Genomic DNA, 22,084 nt, shown 5'->3' with positions numbered 1-22,084 from the left:
GGCCCCCATTCACCTCCTTCCTTACTTTCCATGGAAAACCACGGCAAATCTTCTCGATGTCCTTGATAATTCTAATGGGGATGTCCAAGGACAACATCACATAAACCGGCATGGCGCATAACGTAGACTTGAGGAGAGTGAGCCCTCCGATCTAGTGTACTTATGTTCATCTCAACGGTTTCGATCTAGTGTACTTTCTTTTATGAAATAAAGACAAATCGTTGTTCTTAGAAAACCAAAACTCATACTCTCTCGATCCATACTGATTGTCTCAAATTTGCCCAAATATGGATGTATCTATGACTAAAACACGTCTATACATGTAACATTTTGACAACTAATATGGATCGGAGGGAGTGATTTTTAAGGAGTTAACATTCGTCTTTTCGTTTTCAACAAGCGCTTTGTTGTTCATCCGATCGGGAAGATCGAGGCTGCGATTGCGCCATGCGTTTCATGTTCTGCGGCAACTTTAGTTCCGCAACATTGGCAACTTTAGCTCTGCGATGGTGTCAACTTTAATCCGAAGCAGTGACAACTTGTAATAACTAATACCTCGCGCTAACAAAGTCCGTCCTTCACGCAGCAGGGTTACCGAGCGAATGTTCGCGCTCTATGCATTCACATATTTATTACCCCGATCATTTGATTAGTTTTTCTAAAAAAAATAGAGAGACCGGAAATAAAGATCTGGTCATCCGGCACGCCACGTACCTTGGGAAGGAGCATACACAGGGGGCAGGCAAGATCTTTTAATACAAATGCAGGATCTTATTACGCATCTGAGCACATCACAATGCCGTAAACTACAAACCACGCTGACGAACATTCCAATTAACAAATGCAACGCGCCTGGAGCGCTTGTTAATCCGCGTTGAAAGTGACCTGATCATTCCATTCCAACTAGTATAAGAGACGAGCCCAAGAGAAATCTGGATTCCACGTCCTAGCCAGCCAGCAAGCCAGCCGATCAAGAGAAGATACAAAAACATACTGAACGGTCAGGTTAACAATGTCGACGAGAAGCAGCAGATGCATCGTTAGCCTGTTGCTGGTTCTCCTCTGCCATGGAGCTGCGGCGGCACTAGCCACACGGCCAGCTCCCAACGCATCGCTTGCGGCTACCACGAACGGCACGTGCCGATCCCGGGTGGAGCCATTCGGCTACAGATGCGAGGAACACACGGTAATTAATCAAGAGCTTGTCACAGATGGATCATGGTTAATCTCGTCTGGCTTAGATTAAGATTAATGGAGATTTTGGTTGTGTGCAGGTTACGACGGAGGACGGATATATCCTGAGCCTGCAGCGAATCCCGAGCGGTCGCGCCGGCGAATCGGAGTTGGGAAGGAGCAGGAAGGTGCCCGTCCTGCTGCAGCACGGCCTCATGATGGTACTAATTCTGTATACGTCAGTCAGACTGAGATCGTGTTAACATTTTTTTAGACTAGACTGACTGAGACTGGGTTAACTCAGTCGGTTCTTATTAAGTATTTATTAGGTTAACTCAGTCGGTTCTTATTAAGTATTTATTAAGTTTCTAAATTCTTGTCTCAAATTTATCAAAAAATTTATACTAGACTGAGATTGGGTTAACTCAGTATTATTTTTGTCGGATGCCTTAGTAGTTTGGACAAGAAAGTCATAGGACATCATGTGTTACTAATAACTGAAGAGCTTCATGCGCTAGTCAACGCAACCAAAAGACCGATCTTATGGAAGGGGTTAGTCAATCCACTTATACTTCAACATTCCCCTCACGTGTGGCTCCCACCTAAACGTGGATCGAAAGTGTGCTGCAATTTAATTGCGGCAACCGGGTCTTGAACTCGAGGTCTTTTGACTCTGATACCATGAAGAGCTTCATGCGCTAGTCAACGCAATCAAAAGACCAATCTTATGAGAAGGACCAGACAATCCACTTATGACACGACAAAAACAATTCGCAGGATGGGCTGTCATGGCTGATGAACTCGCCCAACGAGTCCCTGGGGTTCATCCTGGCAGACAACGGCTACGATGTCTGGATTGCAAACAGCCGCGGCACTGTCTACAGCAGCGGGCACACCACGCTTTCCTCCGCTGATCCGGTGCGCATTGATTGATATAAATATGGAGCCTCTGTTGTACACGGAGTACTACATTTGTTTATGGGACTCGCTTTGTCGTACTTACGTTAGATGGATCCATCGCCCATTTGGGATTTCTGCAGGCCTACTGGAACTGGTCGTGGGACGAGTTGGCTAGCAACGATCTCTCGGCGATGCTGCAATACGTGTACGACCAGGCAGGCCAGCAGAAGGTGCACTACGTGGGCCATTCACTGGTAAGCCTCAAAGAAAATAGACTTGTGTGACTGGAAATTCTGTTGTATTCCCAAAATATTTTAAGAAAAACTAATTAGTAACAGGTAAATTCGTTTACTTGCTTTCACTCTGTGATTTTATGATTCTAGTTTCTCATAAATTTTCATTGAGTTCCTTGTGAAATTTGAATGAAATTTATACATTAGTTCAAAACAGGATGTTGGATTTTGCCTTCTTATTTTTATTTTTATTTGCAGGAGGGATTTTGCCTTCTTATGGACAACGTTTATTTAACCAAAAGTATATTAAGTTCGTACTTAACAATTATTTTCTGATATCATAAATATATTAAGTTGATACTTAACGATTGTTTTCTGATGCATATATGTATAAGTTATACTCCATCCGATTCATAATAAGTGTCAGCGATTTAGTATAAAATTTCTACAATTCTATACTAAATTCCCGACACTTATTATGAATCGGAGGAGTACGAAATGTATGCATACAAGTATACAACAATTAGTTGCTTCTTTAAGAACCGAAAGATGAACAAACCAATAGAGCTGCAGTCGATATTGCTTCCTTAGAAGCATGTATGTATAAATATGTTGAATTGGCGATGCAGGGGACTTTGATCGCGTTGGCTGCCCTGAGCGACCAGCAGCCACATGTGGGGATGCTGCGGTCCGCCGGCTTGCTCAGCCCAATCGCATTCCTCAACAAGGTGTCATCGCCATTGGCACTCGCAGCGGCCGACGTCTTCCTGGCCGAGGTAAGATAAGAGGCCTCGATCTGTCTGATCATACGACAAGTCCATGGATCGAAAGTAATATTCTCTGGTCCTCCGTCTTTCTTATGGCAGGCTCTGTACTGGCTGGGGATTGATGAGTTCGATCCAACAGGGTAAGAAAACTTTAAGCCGCCCTTCGAAAAAAAAACACTTTAAGTCGTGCTGGTGCTGTTCTTTGTGTTGTCATCGTCATTAATTGTTCTGATTATTCTAAATAGCGTTAGAGAGAGAGAGAGGGGGAGGGAGAGAGAGAGGGCTTTGATATTCAACTGATGGCTGGGATCACTTGTGTAGGGATGCTGTTCACAAACTGGTCACTGACATATGCAAGCTTCCAGGAGTAGATTGCTACGATCTGATGTCAGCATTTACAGGTTATATAACTTCTATAAATGTATCTGCTCTTTTTACATTGTTCTTTTGCCCACTTTTGGTTAATTTTTGTTCTTCTGTAAATTACACTTTTCATGTTACAAAGTGCCAAGGATGACCGGATTTAAAACATTTTGCTTGTTTACCAAATTGAAAATATGGTCTATAGTGACTAAATTAGCTGCGTGCATGCATGCAACGGCCCGGGCTAATTTTCATTTAGCCAGATCGCGCCGGCAGGTGTGCGCCCCGGTGTGCGCCTTACATTTACGGAAAAAGGTAAAACAATACACGCCTTATAAAAAATAACGGAGGGAGTATTATATGGAGTAACCGCAATTTTTAATCGATAGCATAAGATGGAAAAGGAAAAGTAATTATAAGATCCGGTAATCCGCAATACTATGTAGGATTTACTCCTGTCTTTAAAAGGCGGGTGACTACCAACGCTGTCCTAGGACTAGTCTGTTGGATTTACTTCTGTCTTTTAAAAGGCCGATGTTTTGCTTACCTGCACTGACAGTCCTATCCAAACACAATGTCGAACAGGTGACAATTGTTGCCTTGACAGCTCCTCTGTCCAGATCTTCCTTTCGCACGAGCCACAAGCAACTTCAACCAAGAACATGGTTCATTTGGCCCAAAGTGAGTACATACAAAGCCACAGTCAGCACACACTTGTAAAAATCTTTGCCTCAAGAGTCTGCTCGTAATAACCAATTACGCTCTGACCGATGGAGCAGTGATCAGAAGGGGCATGATCGCCAAGTACGACTACGGCAACGCCAACGACAACACGAAGCACTACGGCCAACCGACGCCGCCTGTCTACAACGTCTCGGCGATCCCCGACGGCTTCCCGCTGTTCCTCAGCAGCGGCGGCAGGGACAGCCTCTCTGACGTGCAGGACGTTCAACGCCTCGAGCTGCAGGCGCTCAAGTCGCACGACAAAGACAAGCTCACCGTCCAGTACCTCGCCGACTACGCGCACGCCGATTTCGTTTTCGCTGGGAACGCCAAGGAGAGGGTCTACGCGCCTCTCATGGCCTTCTTCAGGCTCCAGGAGAAATGAGATCGATGTACGTGGGTTGTTTGTGATCAACCGTGATTGAGGTTGTGCGGTTAGTTTACCATGGGTCATCTCGTAATGTAATTCATGTGTAGGAATGGAACTCCATCTTTTCATTTATTTTATACTACAGAAATTATTTTTAAGGAAAACGGTGAATAACCTAAAGAGCACCAACTGTATATCTAAATTCAAACCAGGCGGAAACACGCAGACCTGCAAAATTCTCATTTTTTTTTGCTCTATGAAACACAAGGTTTAGCTCATCTTCGAAGATTCTTCGCATCTGTATTTTCTTCGAAAAGCATGGAACATTTGTATAGACTTGAACTAAACCCTTTGAAACTAATTGAATCTAATGGCGTCAATGACCGATCCATCCATGCCCTGCCTCCTCGCCTAAAGAAACTAATTGATCAATTGATGATCATTTTAAGGATTCGCTTGACACAGCGAGGCACGCCTTCAGGAACCAGTCCTGAGATGCGGAAGATGAGCATTTGGTCTCTACGTCGCTGGAAGTTGAAGCAGAAGCCACCTCGAAGAACCAATCCTTGGAGGGGGCCACGAGCATGCGCCCTTTGTGTCACTGAAGTCGGTGGTCTTTCTCCAGCAGCTGCATGCGCTCGTCATCGACATCCTCATCGTTAGCCGCGGCAGTGCTGGAGTAGAGAAAGAAGAGGTCTTGTCCTGGCACCGGCGGATGACGATGAGTCTCCGAGTCGACGATAGTAGCATGCGATTGACGCTTCTAGCTTGTTGGGGAAGCAGACGTGGCGCCCCTTTCCTATTTCTGGGAACAACAGATCGATAGAAGAAGATGCCTTGTCCATCCCCGCCCGTTGCTCGATCTGGAGGACGATGAAGGGGAAGGAGGGTGCAAGAGGTACGAGAAGGAAGGGCGCAAGAGTGGGGAAGAAAGAGTGCTAAAAGAAAAGACTGGCAGTGGTCAAGCAAGCGAGCGAGATTGAGAAGACATAAAGTATTCCTCGACCCAAAAAAGCTCACTCGCAACCAACACCTATTCGAGAGCTACAGTAGAACGGAAAATACATGCAGAGCTCTCAGAAGGTGAAAACTCGCGCGGCTTTTGGGTTGAGGGCATCCACGGTCATGAAAAACCATGCTGCCTCTATAGAAGCCTCTAAGGCTAGCTTCGAGGCTATCTTGAGCTAATGCACCAATTTTGTGTGTGCCTCTAAACTTAGAGACACCTCTTATCGTGGAGCCGCTAAAACAATTTTGAGGCCCAACTATCGTAACTCTCTAAAACACTAAAGTGATGATTACTTTTAAAATATTATTAGTCACATGATGGTGGGGTCCATCTTAAAAGCAACAAATGCCTCTATACACCGGAGAGTGTAGATGCATACTTGGTTCTAAAATCCGTGCATGTTACGAAAATCAATGAGATGCATCCTTCAAGAGCTCGTTTGGTGTGGAAGATACTTGAAAGATTTTTACAGGATTTTCAACTTCATGATTTTTTACCATGTGTAGCAGTCGTTTCATATGAATAAAGATGCTAGATATCCAAGGTTTACGTAAGAATTGGCTTAATTTCTAATGAATCTAAATATGAAGCCAAAGAATTGGAGCCTACATGACTGCGTCATATATTTTTCTTTCAAAGTTTCGTGAACCGAATAAACCCCGAAAAAACAGGTTATTGTTTTGAACGTAGGACGCATTGAAAAGTCCGAGCTCATGATTTCTCGACATTCGCCATCAGTCATTGAAGTCCACCATTGACTTTTCTCCTTGCCCATCCCACACGACACGACATGCCAAATCAAACGTGAAGAAACAAACAAAAAAAAGTCACAGACAGCTTTGGTCACGGGGCTAGTACAGCCTTCTCACATCATTGGTACCGTTCACACAACTGTTCTGCCGCTTTCATTTCTGCGCAAAAGGAGTCATGAGATAATTGCTGGCCACAAAGTCTCCTCTCGCAATTGATTTTTTGTCCCACCAACACGTTAACATACAGTACTACCACTGACAACTGGGTCAGTGTCTTCTGGCTTTGTTTGGAGGGCCCGGAAGTCTGTGAGGTGTAGCCTCAGGTTCTCTGACGAGAACGGGTACGTGTAGCAGCAGCCACAGGCGGTCGCTGATCTTTGCGGTTGGAACGAACTGGTCCCGTGCCCCCACCACGCGTCGTCTTCCCACTGGTCGCCCACCGTAGTCAACTTTCTCCATCCATCCAATCCGTCCGTCTCATCCAACGGTCGAATCGCTCACCAGTGACTAACACAGGTACTCCGCTTTGACTCGAACTGGTCCACCACCTGCTGCTGCCGGTCAGTCACATTCTCCCCTCGTTTTATAACCCGGCCTCCCCCCATCCCTCCCACTTCTTCTTCTTCTTCTTCCACCAATTAATCCATTGACCATTGTCCGGCGAGCGAGCAGCGATTTTGGGGCGATGATGACCATGGATCTGATGGGAGGATACGGGCGGGCGGACGAGCAGGCGGCGATCCAGGAGGCGGCGGCGGCGGGGCTGCGCGGGATGGAGCACCTCATCCTGCGGCTCTCCCAGACGGGCACCGGCGCCGAGAGCTCCCCGGCCGTCGCGGCACCGGAGCAGGCCAAGGGGAAGCAGCAGCAGCAGCAGGAGCAGGTGGACTGCAGGGAGATCACGGACATGACGGTGTCCAAGTTCAAGAAGGTGATCTCCATCCTCAACCGCACCGGCCACGCCAGGTTCCGGCGCGGCCCCGTGGTGGCGCAGTCCCAGGGCCCCGAGCACCAGCAGCAGGCGCCGGTGGTAGTAAGGTCTTCTTCCGTGACGCTGGACTTCACCAAGGCCGGGTACGGGAATAAGGACGCCGGGCTGAGCGTCTCTGCCGCGACCGCGAGCTCGTCGTTTCTGTCGTCGGTGACCGGTGACGGGAGCGTGTCCAACGGGCGCGCTGGCGTGTCCTCTTCCATGGTGTTCCCGCCGCCGCCTTCGGCCAGCTGCGGGAAGCCGCCGCTGGCTGCGAAGCACAAGTGCCACGACCACGCGCACTCCGAGAACGTCGCCGGCGCCTCCGGTGGCCGCTGCCACTGCTCCAAGCGCAGGTCAGTTGGCTGGACTAGCAAATTATCGATTTTCTTGTCTCTGTTTTTTCCTCTGTTTTTCCTTTGCTGAAGAATGAAATGGATCGGAATCCGCAGGAAGTCTCGGGTGAGGCGGATGACCCGCGTGCCGGCCATCAGTTCCAAGGCGGCCGAGATCCCGGCCGACGATTTCTCGTGGCGCAAGTACGGGCAGAAGCCCATCAAGGGCTCCCCCTATCCGCGGTGAGACAGACACACCGAGACCAAAATTGGCAAAGCGAAATCTTTAATTTTCTCCCGTGAACTAACTCCATGATTGATGTGTGCAGAGGCTACTACAAATGCAGCACGGTGCGCGGGTGCCCGGCGCGGAAGCACGTGGAGCGCGACCCCAGCGAGCCCTCCATGCTCATCGTCACCTACGAAGGCGACCACCGCCACGCGCCCGCCGACCAGGAGCCGCCGCCGCCGCCGCTCGCCGCACTCCACGAGCTTTGAAGTTTCTTCCTTATCAGTACACCGGCCTGTTAATTAAACTTAGCTTATTATTGCTCATGTTCGCTTGATTACCATTAGACTTCTTCTTGTTGAATCAATCGCATCAGTGTAGTAGTAGTAACTGTACTAGCAGCTTGTAAAGAACAAATTAGGAAGCACCGAGCTCTCAGCTTTGGAGAAGAAAGTTGAATGTAGTAGTAAGCAAGAGAGATAAAGATGCGTAAGCGTGCTCGGCGTTTTGACCGCATAATCAAAACGTAAGGTTAGTACAGTATTGACTAAATTCATGCTCGTACAATTTTCTCTCCGAACCTGACGAGGACACGAGGGAAATCTCTCCCCCCATTATTAAACGAAACCGAAATTAAGAAGGCGGAGAGACAGAAGACTAGAAGAGTGTGCGGCGGGACCAAGTGGTTGAGCGGGCATAGTAGTACGCTTTTGGTCCATGGTGGGACCGGAGCGACAGCGAAGGGTGGGAGGAAGCGGTCAAGAAACGCGGCAGGCGGTCCCCATCGGTGCCGCTGGCATCGTTGACTCGTGTCAGCCGCGCTCTCGATTTTTGTTCGGCTTGTTTGGAGTGCGGCTAGCTAGCTAAGCTACGCAGTCCACACCAGTGACCCAGCCAGTGTCGGGTCAAATGTTGGTTCGCCAAAGGAGTCGTTGGAAATCGGGTGCCGAGCTTTTAAAAAAAGCGGTGGTGGGGTGCGCCGCAACTTCTAGTGTTGATCTTTCTTTCACGCTCCTGTCGTGGTGTTCGGCCATACAGCACTGTGGAGTGCACGCGAGCTCAGTACCATCAGGATACCGGCGGGTAATTGTTTTCCGTTGCCTTATTATCCCCGTCCGTGGTCTTCTCTGAGTCGACCGATCGGCGGGCCTGCGAGGCAACCAGGCGAGAGCTTCGCTCATCACCGTAAAACTGGGAGGCGGTTGACGGAGTAGGAGACGAAGGGCCGTCTGTGGTTCACGCCACTGCGCGTAGCTGCTGTGCATCCCTCCGTCCATGCTTATTATTCCTTGGCTGGTTACTCGTTGTTGAGCTCGGGAGGCCCCTGGTGGACGATACGGCGGGGGTTGTGTCAGGAAAAGAAGCAATAGAATGCTTCCCTCGAGGCTTCGGCTACTTTTGTACTCGGATCCATATTAATTATTTTAAATTTGTTCAAATATGAATTTACTTATTGTTGGAAAATTAAACAATTTCGAGAATAACAAATTAATGATTAATTCCATAATATAGATCATGACAACAACTAGCATATGCATCTTCAATATACTAGAGGTATTCAACAGCACAATCAATAATAATATAATCTCGCAAATCATAACTAAACAGTAGATCGGATCACGGATTACGTACTGTTTCGATGAAGATGAAGAACCCGTGATGACGATCGAATTGATTTGACGACGTTCCTGGCGACGAAGACGGCGGCACGTAGCACCGTCCGACTTGGACGGTAGACGACTCGTGATGATGGAAGCGAGCAGTTGCACCAGTTATGTCTAGCGGATCCCTTTGCCTACGTGTATTAGGTCAACACGCCACGTAGGCCGGTCAAACACTCATGTACGAGCTTAGGACCTGTCGTGACCCACTTTACAAAATATTGAGATCTAAATATATAGTTTAGTAATTTTAGAACTAACTTGACATTTCGTCATTAATATTAGGACTGTCGGTATATTTTACTCGTCAGAAATTGTAGAGAAGAAATATGCTCCTGTCATGTGGAAGAAATTTCCTATGTGTGCGAGTACGAAGGAAGCTGAAGGTCTGGCCATGTTCAGGGCGCCCGGCGCCCGGGCAATGAAGGAATGGATCAACATGCCGACAATTTCAGAGTCAGACTCCGCTGCTGTGGTCGCTGCACTCGAGGATGAGAAGGAGAGCCTCTTTGCAATAGGTTGGTTGTATCGTGAAACTCGTAGCGTGGTCGTTGGTTGTGGTAAAGAAACTGAATAGGCAACATGGGCTTGCAAATTAGCACAAAAGTCTGCAATGGTGTGACTCGAGGCTTCTTTATGTATTGTGAAGCTTTTGGCCGCTAATTGTAACTCTTTGACCCGTTAATATATTCCCCATTTCTCGCAAAAAAGGATTGGTAAAATGCAGTGGCTAGGACCAGGAGTGTCAGCGGTGACAACAAACATTGAATAGGGTGGGATAACGGGATAACGGGGTAACACGACGCTGTGTACTACTCGTAGCAGCTTACAGTATAACAGGTGGCCATCGGGCCCGAAAACCCGGCCTGCCCCGGCACAGAATTAATTGGACCGAGCCGGCCCGAGCACCAGCCTGTGCCGAGCCTGGGCTTCTACCTCAGACCCTCGTCGGCACATTTATCTTTTTTTTTAGATATCTCTTATTTGGCCCATCAACTCTCAAAAATCTGGCACAATCCAACTTATTTTTACATTTGACCCATCATATCAACTAGTTTTGGCCCATCAACTTCACAGTTTTGACCCAAACCCAAACTCTTTTTTAATTTTTTTGTACATTTGGCCTTGCTGGCCCTGTCGGGCTTAACAGGCCTGGGCCAGCCCGTCCAGGCTCGGTGCTGCGCCTGGGCCTAGAGGATGAGTTTTGGGCCTGACACGGCCCCTTTGTTGTCGGGCTTGATCGGGCTAGGCCCGTTTATTTCTTGCCGGGCCAGACCGTTGTCCATTTATACTTACACGGCATGTGATGGAAGGAGGGAATTTTTTGGTTGGTTAGCACCATGGATTCACTACTCCAATTACATAATTATTGTCGTTGCTTTAGTACAAATTATTTGTATGCTTATGTTTAATCAGAGTAAGAATCATCTTTCACATTGAACGTCATCCGATGCTCGTGGATCCGGTCACGAGAGAAAGAATAACATGTAACGTCATTTGATTCTGGTGGATCCGGTTACAAGAAAGAAAATGATGTGTATGTATAATGGTGTGATGTCAACCTTTCTTGACTAATAGTTGGTCTCTTTACAAGGAAATTGGTTTTTTTTATCGTCAAACTAAAATTCACATTTTTTCATATGTATTTGATTAATATTATTTACTTACACTAAGAGCAAGATAGGACACTAGAATATGTTTCTATCGAAAAGAAGCATAACCCCCGGCCTCTGCATCGGTTGATGCACACAACCAAATATTATTAAAAAACCAGGCAAAGCAAGGCATCAAAACCGAACAAAATCGATCACAAAAAAGAAAAATAAACACATGAGGTCGAATGTCTCGCGACAATAACTTCATCATACTACCACTAACCCTATGGTAAAAGACCAAAACAAACGAAAGAACACAACTCCTATGCAAAGCTTTTAAAAAGGAATCATTGCACATGCGTCGATGATGACAAGTCAACCGAAAGTCGAACGTGGGATATATATTCATCCCCAAAGTAGAGATTCGAGCCACCACTTTCAACAAAGGTACAACGCGGGCGCACGTCGCCATTACATGAATAGGGATGTTTTCACTAGAGTGCATGTACTCGTCGTTGAAGCCGCCACCACAAGGACAGTAGAAGAGACGGAGTAGCATATTTTATAGCATGTTTTACTGTCTTCTATAAATAACCTGAAACTTATAAGAGAAAAACAGTCTTGTCTACAATCTCTGTTCCTACATATAAGATGTGATGTTATGGAGCTTGTTCCTAAATCAAATTTACTAAGGTTTGACTAAATTTATAGAAAAGTATACTGACATTTACAATATCAACATCTACAATATGGGATAAATATACTATGAATTAATATATCCTGACATATTTAATAAAACTTATTAAATGGTTGTAGATGTTATAGATTTGTTAATAAACTGGTCAAACGTTTTAAAAATTCAGCCTAGAACAAGTTCGAACATCTTTTGTATTTAAAAAGGAGTAAATCTCCTCACATCATCCTTCCTCGTGGATCCGGTCCCGTGCACGTTGGTGGTCTGGTGGACCGTGCGGTGGCAGCCCGGGCAGTTACAACTGTACAGCGACCACAAGCAAGCGACCTTTGTAAACGTACACCGTCATTCTCGTCGGAATTCGGAAACCACCGATGAGGATGAGGTGGGCCGCGGATGCCGACGGGGCGCGTGCGCCTGCACGTGGGCGGGGGTGCGTGCATGGCTCCTCACGTGGCCGTGCCATTGCCTCCTGCAGCAGAGGGGCAAGGCACAACGCACAGACGGCGGCGAGAGGGACGTCCGTCGACCGGACGAAAAAAATTAACTGGAGGTGGACGGGGTGCGCGCTGGTCTGCCGGAGAAGAGATATCAATCCAAATGCTCCTCTGACGGCTGCAGGCTCTGTTCATGTACGCGCCGAGAGCCATAAATTCGAAAAGGCCTCGGCCAAAGGGTTACCGTTTTGTCCGGACGGTTCGCTCATCATACCGTCTGTGACGTCGATTGTGTCCTCAAGATTTCTGCGACAACTCAAAATGATCCGAGGTTACACCCTTTTTTCTTTTCAGTTTTTGTAAAACGGCTACCCTCTTCAAACCTCTTCAAAAGAAAATAATCCGAGGCTACCCTCTTCTTTCTTTTCTTTTTTTTTACTATAAAACGGCTACCCTCCTCAGACCTCTTCAAAAGAGGTAATAACGATGGTCATACAAGAAGTTGTAACGCGCGAGAAGTTCAGTGCAACAAGTTGAAATATAGGATTAAATGATACAATAACTTATTAATCTAGTGCTTATGGGGCGGAAATAGGTAAGTTCACGCAAAGATCGAATAGGCTATAAAAAACGGAGATGTGAACATGCCCGGATTGGGCAAAACAAACGGACCTCAAACCTGACTCGGATTGGAAACAAATCTCACCGACTGAGTGCAGGGAAACTCGGATCCGTAGAAACTTGACGACTCTGACTAGGACAAGATGAACCGATCTCGCCGACCTAGGGTGGGTCTCAGATCTGAACCAAAAATTGACGATTCCAACTAGACCAAGAACTCCACGAAAACAAAAATGATCTACTTGATGGAAACAAAGCTAAGCAAACAACGACCAACAAGTAAACACAAAAAATGTACTTGCAACTAACAAATGACAATCATCTCTTTGTGGCTTAGTGCGGGTTTGTCCAACTCTGTGATCTCCATCCCCGAGTCCATACTTGCCCATGACTTGTGAAACATAGTCATCACCCCGAATAGTACTATATTCGTCTAGGTCATGTGTCCACATAAATTCAATAACTAGGGACCGTTAGAACATCTTGGAATACGAGTCTCACAACCAAATCATGTATTTGTTGATACATGTAGTGATGAGATGTTCAAGGACACAATATCACTAACTCATGAATATATAGAAAACATCATCATCACCTTAAAAATGTCCAAACTGATGAGAATTCTTCGCAAAAAAGAAATCAATATGGATCAGAAAACTGAAAAACAACACATTGATATTCAGGACACATTCAATTGGAGCTGGAAATCTTGTTGCCAGTTGAAACACAAATTCTTCATATGGCTCTTATTGATTAATAGATTGAACACCAGGGACATGCTCCAGCAAAGAACCTTCCACCTCTTCCATCATATGATTGCGTCGTGTGTGGTGACCACAGCTCAGAATCCAGGGAATACCTCTTTTTTGAATGTCCATTTGCAGTGACACGCTGGAAGTACATGTGTGCTGGATACACAGCCTGCAACGCTGTTCATCAGAAACATCAAGCAGCTTATCAAGGCTCCTTTCCACATGGAAATTACCTCGCTGGTCCTATGGAACATCTGGAAGATCTGAGATGAATTGATTTTTCAGGGCACTCAGCCAGACCTCTATGGATGCAGAAAAATATTTTAAAGAAGAACTCAATCTTATCTTCCACAGAGCAAAGAGAAAGTCATATGGCAACTTCAAGCAATAATGGATAGAGGCGTTTAGATAGTTGCTTTTTGCAGTTCCTTTTCATTTCCCATCTGTAATATTTCTGTACATATTTTCATTTTAATGTGTTTGTAGTAGGCATTTTTCCTACTGTTTCCCCTAAAAAAACTGAAAAACAGATGAGTAAAAGAAAAGCGGATAACTGAGAAAATAATGACAACAACATGGAGGGGCCGGACTCGGCCTGCCAGGCTGCATGCTGGCGTAAGTCTACGATAAACCGACTGAAAGGAACAAAAATCAGGGAATCAAAAATATCAAGCATGCATATTTTTTCCCTAGAACATGGAACACGCTAAGCTAGATGTGTCAGGACATCCCCTCAAAACACATCTGTCAGGACATGCTATTTTGTGGAATGGGCTCTCTAGGTAAGCGTGCGGCAAAACTTTGTTTTCACTGTTTCTCTTCTTAATACGAGTATAAGCAGAGCAATCTTCACTGTTTCTCTTCCTAATACTACGAGTATAAGCTGTCAAAAAAGCAGAGCAATTTTCTCTCAAGGTTTCCATTATCTTTTTTCTTTTCTTTTTAAGAATAACTAATAAGTGATTACATTTATGCTAATCTAAATCTAATTATATATATACACGGTCTTGTACGTACTTTAATAACTTGGCCAGTATATACACTAATTTTTAAAATTTGAAGTGTGTTTGATTTGGTGTACTTTCTTAATGTACTTTCTCCGATCCTAAATTGTTGTCGAAATATTATATGCATATATCTAGACGTTTTTAAAAATAGATACATCCATATTTGGACAAATTTGATTAAAGAATTCAATTTGCTTGAGTCAAGTATATATACACGTAACCTACTTTTTCTTTATGTATTACAATATTCATCGATCATCATCATCTCTTCTTTCCGAGGCCCACATGACCTCAAACGATGATCTAGCCGTCCAACCAGCCATTCTAACGGCCGACGGTAGTCCTTCGATTGGAAAGTTCCAACAAGGTTCTGCTTCTATGTTTGGAGAGGCGCCGTGATTCCCGGGGGCCCACACCACCTCATTCCGAGGAGGACAACACCGCCGAGCCGCCGGGACCCACCTTAGCCGATGCTGGGAGCGGAGCATTGTCTATAGACGCCTACGTCATGTCGTCATCGCCTAGCCTCCCGGCCCCTCTATATAAACCGTGCCCCTTCTTCCCTCCCATTTGCTCACAGCACCATTAATCGCCCGAAATCGACATAGCTTAACTAGCAGCTTGTAGCAAGAACCTGCAACAAGTGAACTGAAAACATATATAGCTAGCGGTAGGAAGGATGACTGGGGTGTGGGTGTTTGAGGACGGCATCCTGAGGCGGGCGGAGAGCGAGGCTCCTGGGAGCAGCCGGGCAGCACGGCCGGGGAAGGTGCTGGTGCATGTGCCGAGCAGCGAGGTTGTGACCTCGTACGACGTCCTGGAGCGGCGTCTCGGGGAGCTCGGGTGGGAGCGCTACCTCAACGACCCTTGCCTTCTGCAGTTCCACCAGCGCTCCACGGTGCACCTCATCTCCGTGCCCCGCGACTTCGCCCGCATCAAGCTCGTCCATATGTACGACATCGTCGTCAAGACCCGCAACATCTTCCAGGTCCGCGACGCCTAGACATGGACTGCCTGCGCCTTTCTATATGTGCCCAGATCGACGGGACGATGGCAATATGCCAAGATATATCGTCGTACGGGCCAACCGTATGTAGGTATTGTATGTGTGTGAATTCAAATTAAGCTGGTGTGCTTATATTTTGTATGGTATTCGATCCCTCTGTTCCATAATTCTTGTCTCAAATTTGATCAAATATGAAGGTATCTATTTTTAAAAACTGTCTAGATACATATCATGCAACATTTCGACAAGATTTATGAAACGGAAGGAGTACTCCGTACGTATGTGCGCCGGTCCGCATGAACAAGCTAGCGCCGCCGGGGAGACTCCGGCCGACGGGAGTCAAGACTATATGATCTCCACTTCTCCGGCCGATTCTTGTACGTATTCTGCAGTGTATGTTTCTTTTAAAAATCTCTATTATAGTGTGTGTGGTTGCTGTGCAACCCCTTTTTTTTCCTGGTTGAAGCTGGACAGATGGAGTCCGTTGATCGAATCAATCATTCACGGTTATCAAATTGAGAAGAAATAATATGTTTTGCATACTTTTTATATGTGTCTGCCGCATGTCATTCCCTGACATGCACACTAGAATGCATGAACCGAGATATACTAAAGAAATAGAGTGAAATACTATTGACGGACATTATTGTCCACGAGGTGTCCGTACAAAAATTGCTACGCGCGCTCAATTATCTTTATAGACTAGATTTAGACATGAATTAACTGCCGGGAAAAGTTCCATTTTCTCCTCTTCTTTTTTTTGCCGGTGAAAGTTCCATTTTCACATCATGACGTACGTTGGACGCTCACATAATTCACGCCGTTATGAAATTAGAGAAAGGTTTTCACATACGCTTCATGATGTTTAATGAGTTTACCAATCTATCAACAAGAATGATTACTCTCGATTTATTAGTGCAGGCACAACTGTGATAATCTGGCTAAGCACGACAACCCTGATTGTCCACAAAGGTCTTTTTTTACCAACCAAACAAGCAGGCACGATAATAGTACAAAGTAAACTGTCTATTCCCATGCAAGACAAAAAAATCTGAATATTGCGGATAGGAGATGTGTACGGAATAAAATCACATACAATGTCACTTCTACAAAAACGTTTATCAGTAACGGTCAAAAGTGTCTATCAGTAACGGGCATACCGCCCGCCACTAACTTCTTGCTAGTGATGTGGGGTACATCAGTGGCGGGCGGTTGGCCCGTTCGTGATGATATGCACATCAGTGGCGGATACTGTAGGACCCGACATTGATATAATTTTTGACATTTGAAAACAAAATGGGGCCACAACCAGCACGCGATGAATCAACAAATCACAAATTCACAATTTAATCAAACCAATTGATGAATTAATCCACGTCGCATACAACAAATCACAAAAAAAATCACGCCGGGGCTGCAGGGGCTGGCTCCCGCGAAGGCATCAGGAAGAGGGAGGGAGCCCGGGTCCACCGGATCCGGCGGCGGCGAAGTCCGTCTGTGAGGGAAAGAGGCTGTGAGAGAGAGAGAGGGTGAGAGAGAGAACGAGAGATGGAGATGGAGAGAGAGACGGTTATATACCTCGGCGGCGGAGTACTGCTGTCCGGCGCGGGAGGCCGGATCTGAGGGCGGAGGGGGCCGGGGCGGCCGGATCTGGAGGCGGCGGGGTCCGGGGCGGCCGGATCCGGAGGAGGCGCAGCCGGGGCGGGCTTCCATGGCGGCGTCGGCGGGGTCGAGGGAGGCCGCGGGGCGACGGAGGGTGAGCACGGGAGGGACGGGAGAGAGAATCGGGGAGGGAGGGAGAGAGATGGGGAGGAGGCGGCAGCAGGGGTAGAGAGAGAGAGAGGAGGTGTGGTGGGGATTAGGGTTAGGGAGAGTTTTTATAAGCCAAAAATTAGGTTGACTACTACAGAATCCGTTACTCTTGCAAGCTCCCCACCGACGCAAAACTAAAATGCGTCAGCGCGAACACTTACATCTGATGCGTCTTATAAGGACTGTCACTGGTAGCATCCATAGGCCGCGGTAGGAAGATATTTCTGACACTTACCAGCAAGAAGCGTTCTCTAACGTCCACACTTCTGACACGTAGTTTCTACTGACGCTTACATGTCAGAGGAAGATCTAGCTTTTGTGACACTTTGCTTCTTGGAAGCGTCAACTTTGTTTACGAGGAACTCTCTGACACGTTGTTGTGCCGAGACGTCAGTATACTTTTTGATGCTCACTGACTTCTTATTCTAGAGCACGCTAGAGAATTGTTGGAACTAATTTTTTTTTACATGCACAACACGTAGTTGCTACTTAATTCAAATAAAAGCAACGCTACAACTAATAAAACACACAAAAAACAACAGTTAATATCGCTGCAATGCTAACACATGCCACCCAGAAGCTGGTCTGCTCTTCTAGCTGAACTTTGAGGTTTTCAATCAGTTTCTTCTCTTCTTGTATCTTCGTTTCGATATCTTCTATCACCCCGTCCTGGGCAGCAAGTTCGAACTCTAGTTTGAGCATATCAGCGGACAATCTTTCATTTAACTTCTTTTCTTCCTCTAGCATGGCTTGCAGCTTCGACACTTGATTTACCTCCACCATCCTTCCTTCCTCAATGGACAGGAGGTACTCAGGATCATACTCAGGATCATCTTCATGAAGATGACCTATGTGCTTGACGGAGGAGGTGCAGGAACGGAGTCCCTAAGCCACGACATCTTTGATTCAACGCCATTGTTGGTGTATCCACTACGACCCATGAAGGAAGGATTCAAAGAAGAGATTTCGCGAGAGAGTTTTTCTTTTTCTTTTTCTTTTTAAGTAGGCACTAGGGACCGGGGATATATATAGGTTGCTAGACAGCTGACGCATTTTCATCCGACAAGAGTCAGCGGTGCAAGCTTTTGAAGCTCAATAACCTTCTGACACTTGCAGTAGAAACGGGTCATAACTATATATGGTCACAGGATATTTGTAACACATCCTACATAGGATGCGTCAGAGATATGTATGAAATCTATATAAGTCATGGGCGCAGGTCAAAAAGGTAGCGTGTTCAGACTTCAGAGAGAGCTCAGTATAGGTGCATGCACAACCATGGCGATGCATCGGGAAGACGCTGGTGCTCCTCTTTATCCGGTCCGTCGCCTCCCCTTTCGGTCCATGGACTGCCTCGCCTCGGCTATAAAAGCGGCCGGATGCAGTGCAAGTCGACCAAGAATAACTCCACCATGGTTCGCAAGATAATAGCTACGTACTGCCGTATCAACGGGTGGGAGATCTAGGAGCGACCACGTTCGTCCACTCCGCCGACATTGGCTGAGCCGGCGCCTCCGAGGGGTCTTCATGCAGGCTCTCCGCCTCCGCCTCAGTCTCAGCCTCAACCTCCTTAGTTTCCCTCCGCCTCAGCTACCTCAGCCTGAACCTTAGCTTCCTCAGCCGAGGAATCCACCGTTCACCGTCGGCGAGGCCCCGGCGGTGAAACGGCGTCGAGAGATGTCCACGAGGTACCCTGGTGATCGTGATTACGTTCCTTAAATCCCCTCCGTGTTCTTCTTCATTGCCTGAACTACCTCCTCCCCCATAAGCACCTTCCTCTTTCCTCCGACCTAAAACACTGGCTCCTCTTGTTCTCCCGGGCCGCGCACCTCGCCTTCTTGGGCGTGGCGCTGCGCAGCTAATGGATGATGTTGCCGACATATCAGGGTGATGTTTGATCATGTCGACAATGCTCTGATGTGTGTACCTTGTATGAAATGTGGCAGATCTTGTATGCAACTGCAATGTAATGTGGTCGACCTCATTTGAAATGCAACAGATCTTGTATGCAAATGCAATGTAATGTGGTCGATCTTATGTGAAAGGTAGCAGATCTTGTCTGCAGTGTAATGTGGTGGATCTTGTTTAAAATGTAGAAGATCTTGCATGATTGGCTCAATGTTTCCCTACGATTTAAACTAAAAATTTAATGGTTCAATCTAACGTTGACAGAAAAAAGACGTTAGCTCTAACTTTTTTTTAACTCACATAAGAAACATCATTGACGAGTTCTTCCTTAGGGAAGTGTCAAAGATAACAATTTCTGAGGCTCGAAGAAGACCACTCCTGACAAGTGCCGGTGGAAGATGCGTCAGGAAGTATTTCCTATGTCTGACGTGTCTGTACACGTCAGAAGTTTCTGAGGCATTACTGACACTTGATTACTGATGCGTCCGTTTTGCGTCAGCATAGGGGTTTTCCGAAACGTCAGAAATAAGTGATTCTGTAGTAGTGGTTGGGCCTCAATCGGGTTGGCCAGGCCTAGAAACAACATCAGTGGCAGGCTTAAATGTTAAACTCGTCATTGATGAGGCCAGACATGATTTTTATTTTATTTTTTATTCCGTATAATACAAAGTATTTTTCCATAACTAAATGGTCAATAAATTATCAATATGGTCTACATTCTCTGAAAAATTGATAGGTTTCATTTTAATTCGAACCTTATTAATTATACTTGTTTCACAAAATAACCCATTATTTGCATTTGGAAAATGGTAAATCATTTGACATAACCAAACATTTGTAAATCTCATTGGCAATGTTGTTTGTCATCGCAAGATGCATCTATGTGCAAAATATAGTTACATTATCTTGAACCATGACATATAAATGGGCATGACTTTGGACATTTGGCTTTAAATACATAAACATTCATACCTGATAGTCCATTTTGTGAAGAATTTTTTGAACAATGATAAACATTCGAGTTTATCAATTTTCCTGGCAACTAGTACACATAAGAGGCTTCCATGCCAAAGAATTGCCCTTTTTTTTACATTTGCTTCATATTTGTTGACTTTTCTGAAGAGTGGGTGAAGTTTGGTTATAACAAAATGGAAAATCATTTTTCATAACCAAAACTTTGTAAACCTCTTTGGAAATATAGTTTTTCATTACAAGATGCACACTTGTGCAAACAATGGATAGTATCATCAACTATGGCATGAAAATGGACAAACCTTTGGTCATTTGGCTTAAAAACTAGGTTTTTTATTTATTTCCGTGCCCTCGGTTCCTTAGTTGTACTCAGTTTTGCTCAAGGCTTAAAACGTTGCTCGCTTCTACACTTCGTTCTTTGGCAAATGCTCGCAAATGTCCTCACGGCGGACCTGTTAACGGTCAAGGCCTTTGACCGTTACCTCCTGACAGGTGGGGCCAGGTTAAATCCTACCGAGTGGGGCCAACCTAGCTACTGACATGTGGGGCTGAAGCAACAAGAAAATGATCCCTTTGACTGTAGAAAAAATGATTAATTTGCAAGTGGGTCCACCGTCGGAAGGAAAAATCTGGTGGCTTCTGGCCACTGCCTCGCCGAGCTTTGGTGTCGCCGGAGTTGCTCTCCTGCGCGACACAGGCCAGGAAGGGAGTGGGGTGTCTAGCAGGCGGAAGGCCGCTTCACCCTGAGGTGGCGTTGGAGCATCCTCATTGCTGAAATCTTGCTGGTCGCGGGCTCGTGTGGTCTGCAGTGGCGGAGGGATTCGCTAGGAGGCGGAGCGATACAGAGCACGAGAGAGGCAGGATAGAGGGTCAAAAGAATGAGTAGGTCATCACGAATCTGATGGAGGCATTGGAAGGGGTGGAGGAGCACCGCGCGAGAACCTCGACGCTGGCATGTGGCAGGCAGAGAGGAGCAGCGATGCGGGGATGACTTGGACCACGCGAGGCTCGATGAGAATCACCGGAAGGTTCAGAGTGATCAGGTGGAGCTGAGGGAGGCGGCGGTCGAGTTGTGAGGTCGTCAGAGAAGGAGATCTGCTCGGCGTTCGCAACCGGTAGGAGCTGAGGAAGAAGATGGTGATGCAGCGATTGGAGGCACCTTGGGTCGATTACTTCTGCAGGAAGGATTCTCGAGCCGATGTGGGTCTCTTGGGCAAGGTGGCGAGGCTCGTGGAGGACGCTGGCCATGACGGCGCAAAGAGTGGCCGGGAAGATGAGCTGCTTTTGTTCACCGGAGGGAAGAAAGAGCCACTTTTTGCCCTTTGAGCCCACTGGAACGGACAATTTTGTAGAAAGCTTGAAAATTGAACTTCCTCCAAATTGATCTCTGATAGCATAGATGCAATCCGAATGGAAAGTTATGCAAGATGACAAAATTTCAAATTGTTTTGAGAAAGTTGACTTTTGTTGACCAGAGCCACTATTGGCCAGTTTAATGTAAATTTTGGAATTGAATCACAACACTTTCTCCAAATAAACTCAAACTTTGCACACTAGTCACATATGCTTATTAATGTCATTATCTCAAAGCTTGTTCAAATCTGAATTGGTTACCTAATTTTTGAATTTCAAATTCAAACAAATCTGGGGAACTGTTTCCTCAATCACCGCTTAGATTCACAAGTTTCGTCCTAGAAGATTTTCATAGCGTTTAGTGTTCATCCTTAATGTTCTCTCCAAATTTCTGATTTTCTGGAGTTCAGGAATGATATTTCGTGCATTCTTTGAATTTCCA

The 22,084-nt window shown here is 46.1% G+C and overlaps 3 protein-coding genes across 3 annotated transcripts; all 3 read left to right on the top strand.

The window, feature by feature from the left end:
• Positions 1-923: 923 nt before the first annotated feature.
• LOC100838556 (triacylglycerol lipase 2) lies at positions 924-4,756 on the top strand. Its single transcript, XM_010241439.3, has 9 exons — positions 924-1,186; positions 1,275-1,394; positions 1,951-2,091; positions 2,214-2,327; positions 2,936-3,082; positions 3,173-3,213; positions 3,395-3,474; positions 4,022-4,117; positions 4,216-4,756. The coding sequence occupies exons 1-9, from the start codon at positions 1,013-1,015 to the stop codon at positions 4,542-4,544; spliced, it is 1,242 nt and encodes a 413-aa protein (XP_010239741.1). The 5' UTR covers positions 924-1,012; the 3' UTR covers positions 4,545-4,756.
• Positions 4,757-6,833: 2,077 nt separating this feature from the next.
• LOC100832602 (WRKY transcription factor WRKY51) lies at positions 6,834-8,376 on the top strand. The gene is made up of 3 exons (XM_003579337.4): positions 6,834-7,616; positions 7,713-7,838; positions 7,925-8,376. The coding sequence occupies exons 1-3, from the start codon at positions 6,976-6,978 to the stop codon at positions 8,091-8,093; spliced, it is 936 nt and encodes a 311-aa protein (XP_003579385.1). The 5' UTR covers positions 6,834-6,975; the 3' UTR covers positions 8,094-8,376.
• A 6,797-nt stretch (positions 8,377-15,173) lies between these two features.
• LOC100830166 (flowering-promoting factor 1-like protein 4) lies at positions 15,174-15,811 on the top strand. The gene has a single exon (XM_003579331.4). The coding sequence runs from the start codon at positions 15,271-15,273 to the stop codon at positions 15,592-15,594; it is 324 nt and encodes a 107-aa protein (XP_003579379.1). The 5' UTR covers positions 15,174-15,270; the 3' UTR covers positions 15,595-15,811.
• Positions 15,812-22,084: the final 6,273 nt, after the last annotated feature.

The sequence above is a fragment of the Brachypodium distachyon genome, chromosome 5 (genome assembly GCF_000005505.3).
Source record: "Brachypodium distachyon strain Bd21 chromosome 5, Brachypodium_distachyon_v3.0, whole genome shotgun sequence".
Classification (NCBI taxonomy): Eukaryota; Viridiplantae; Streptophyta; class Magnoliopsida; order Poales; family Poaceae; genus Brachypodium; species Brachypodium distachyon.
The sequence above is the reverse complement of the archived record's forward strand: the minus strand, read 5'-3'. Positions and strand labels throughout refer to the sequence as shown.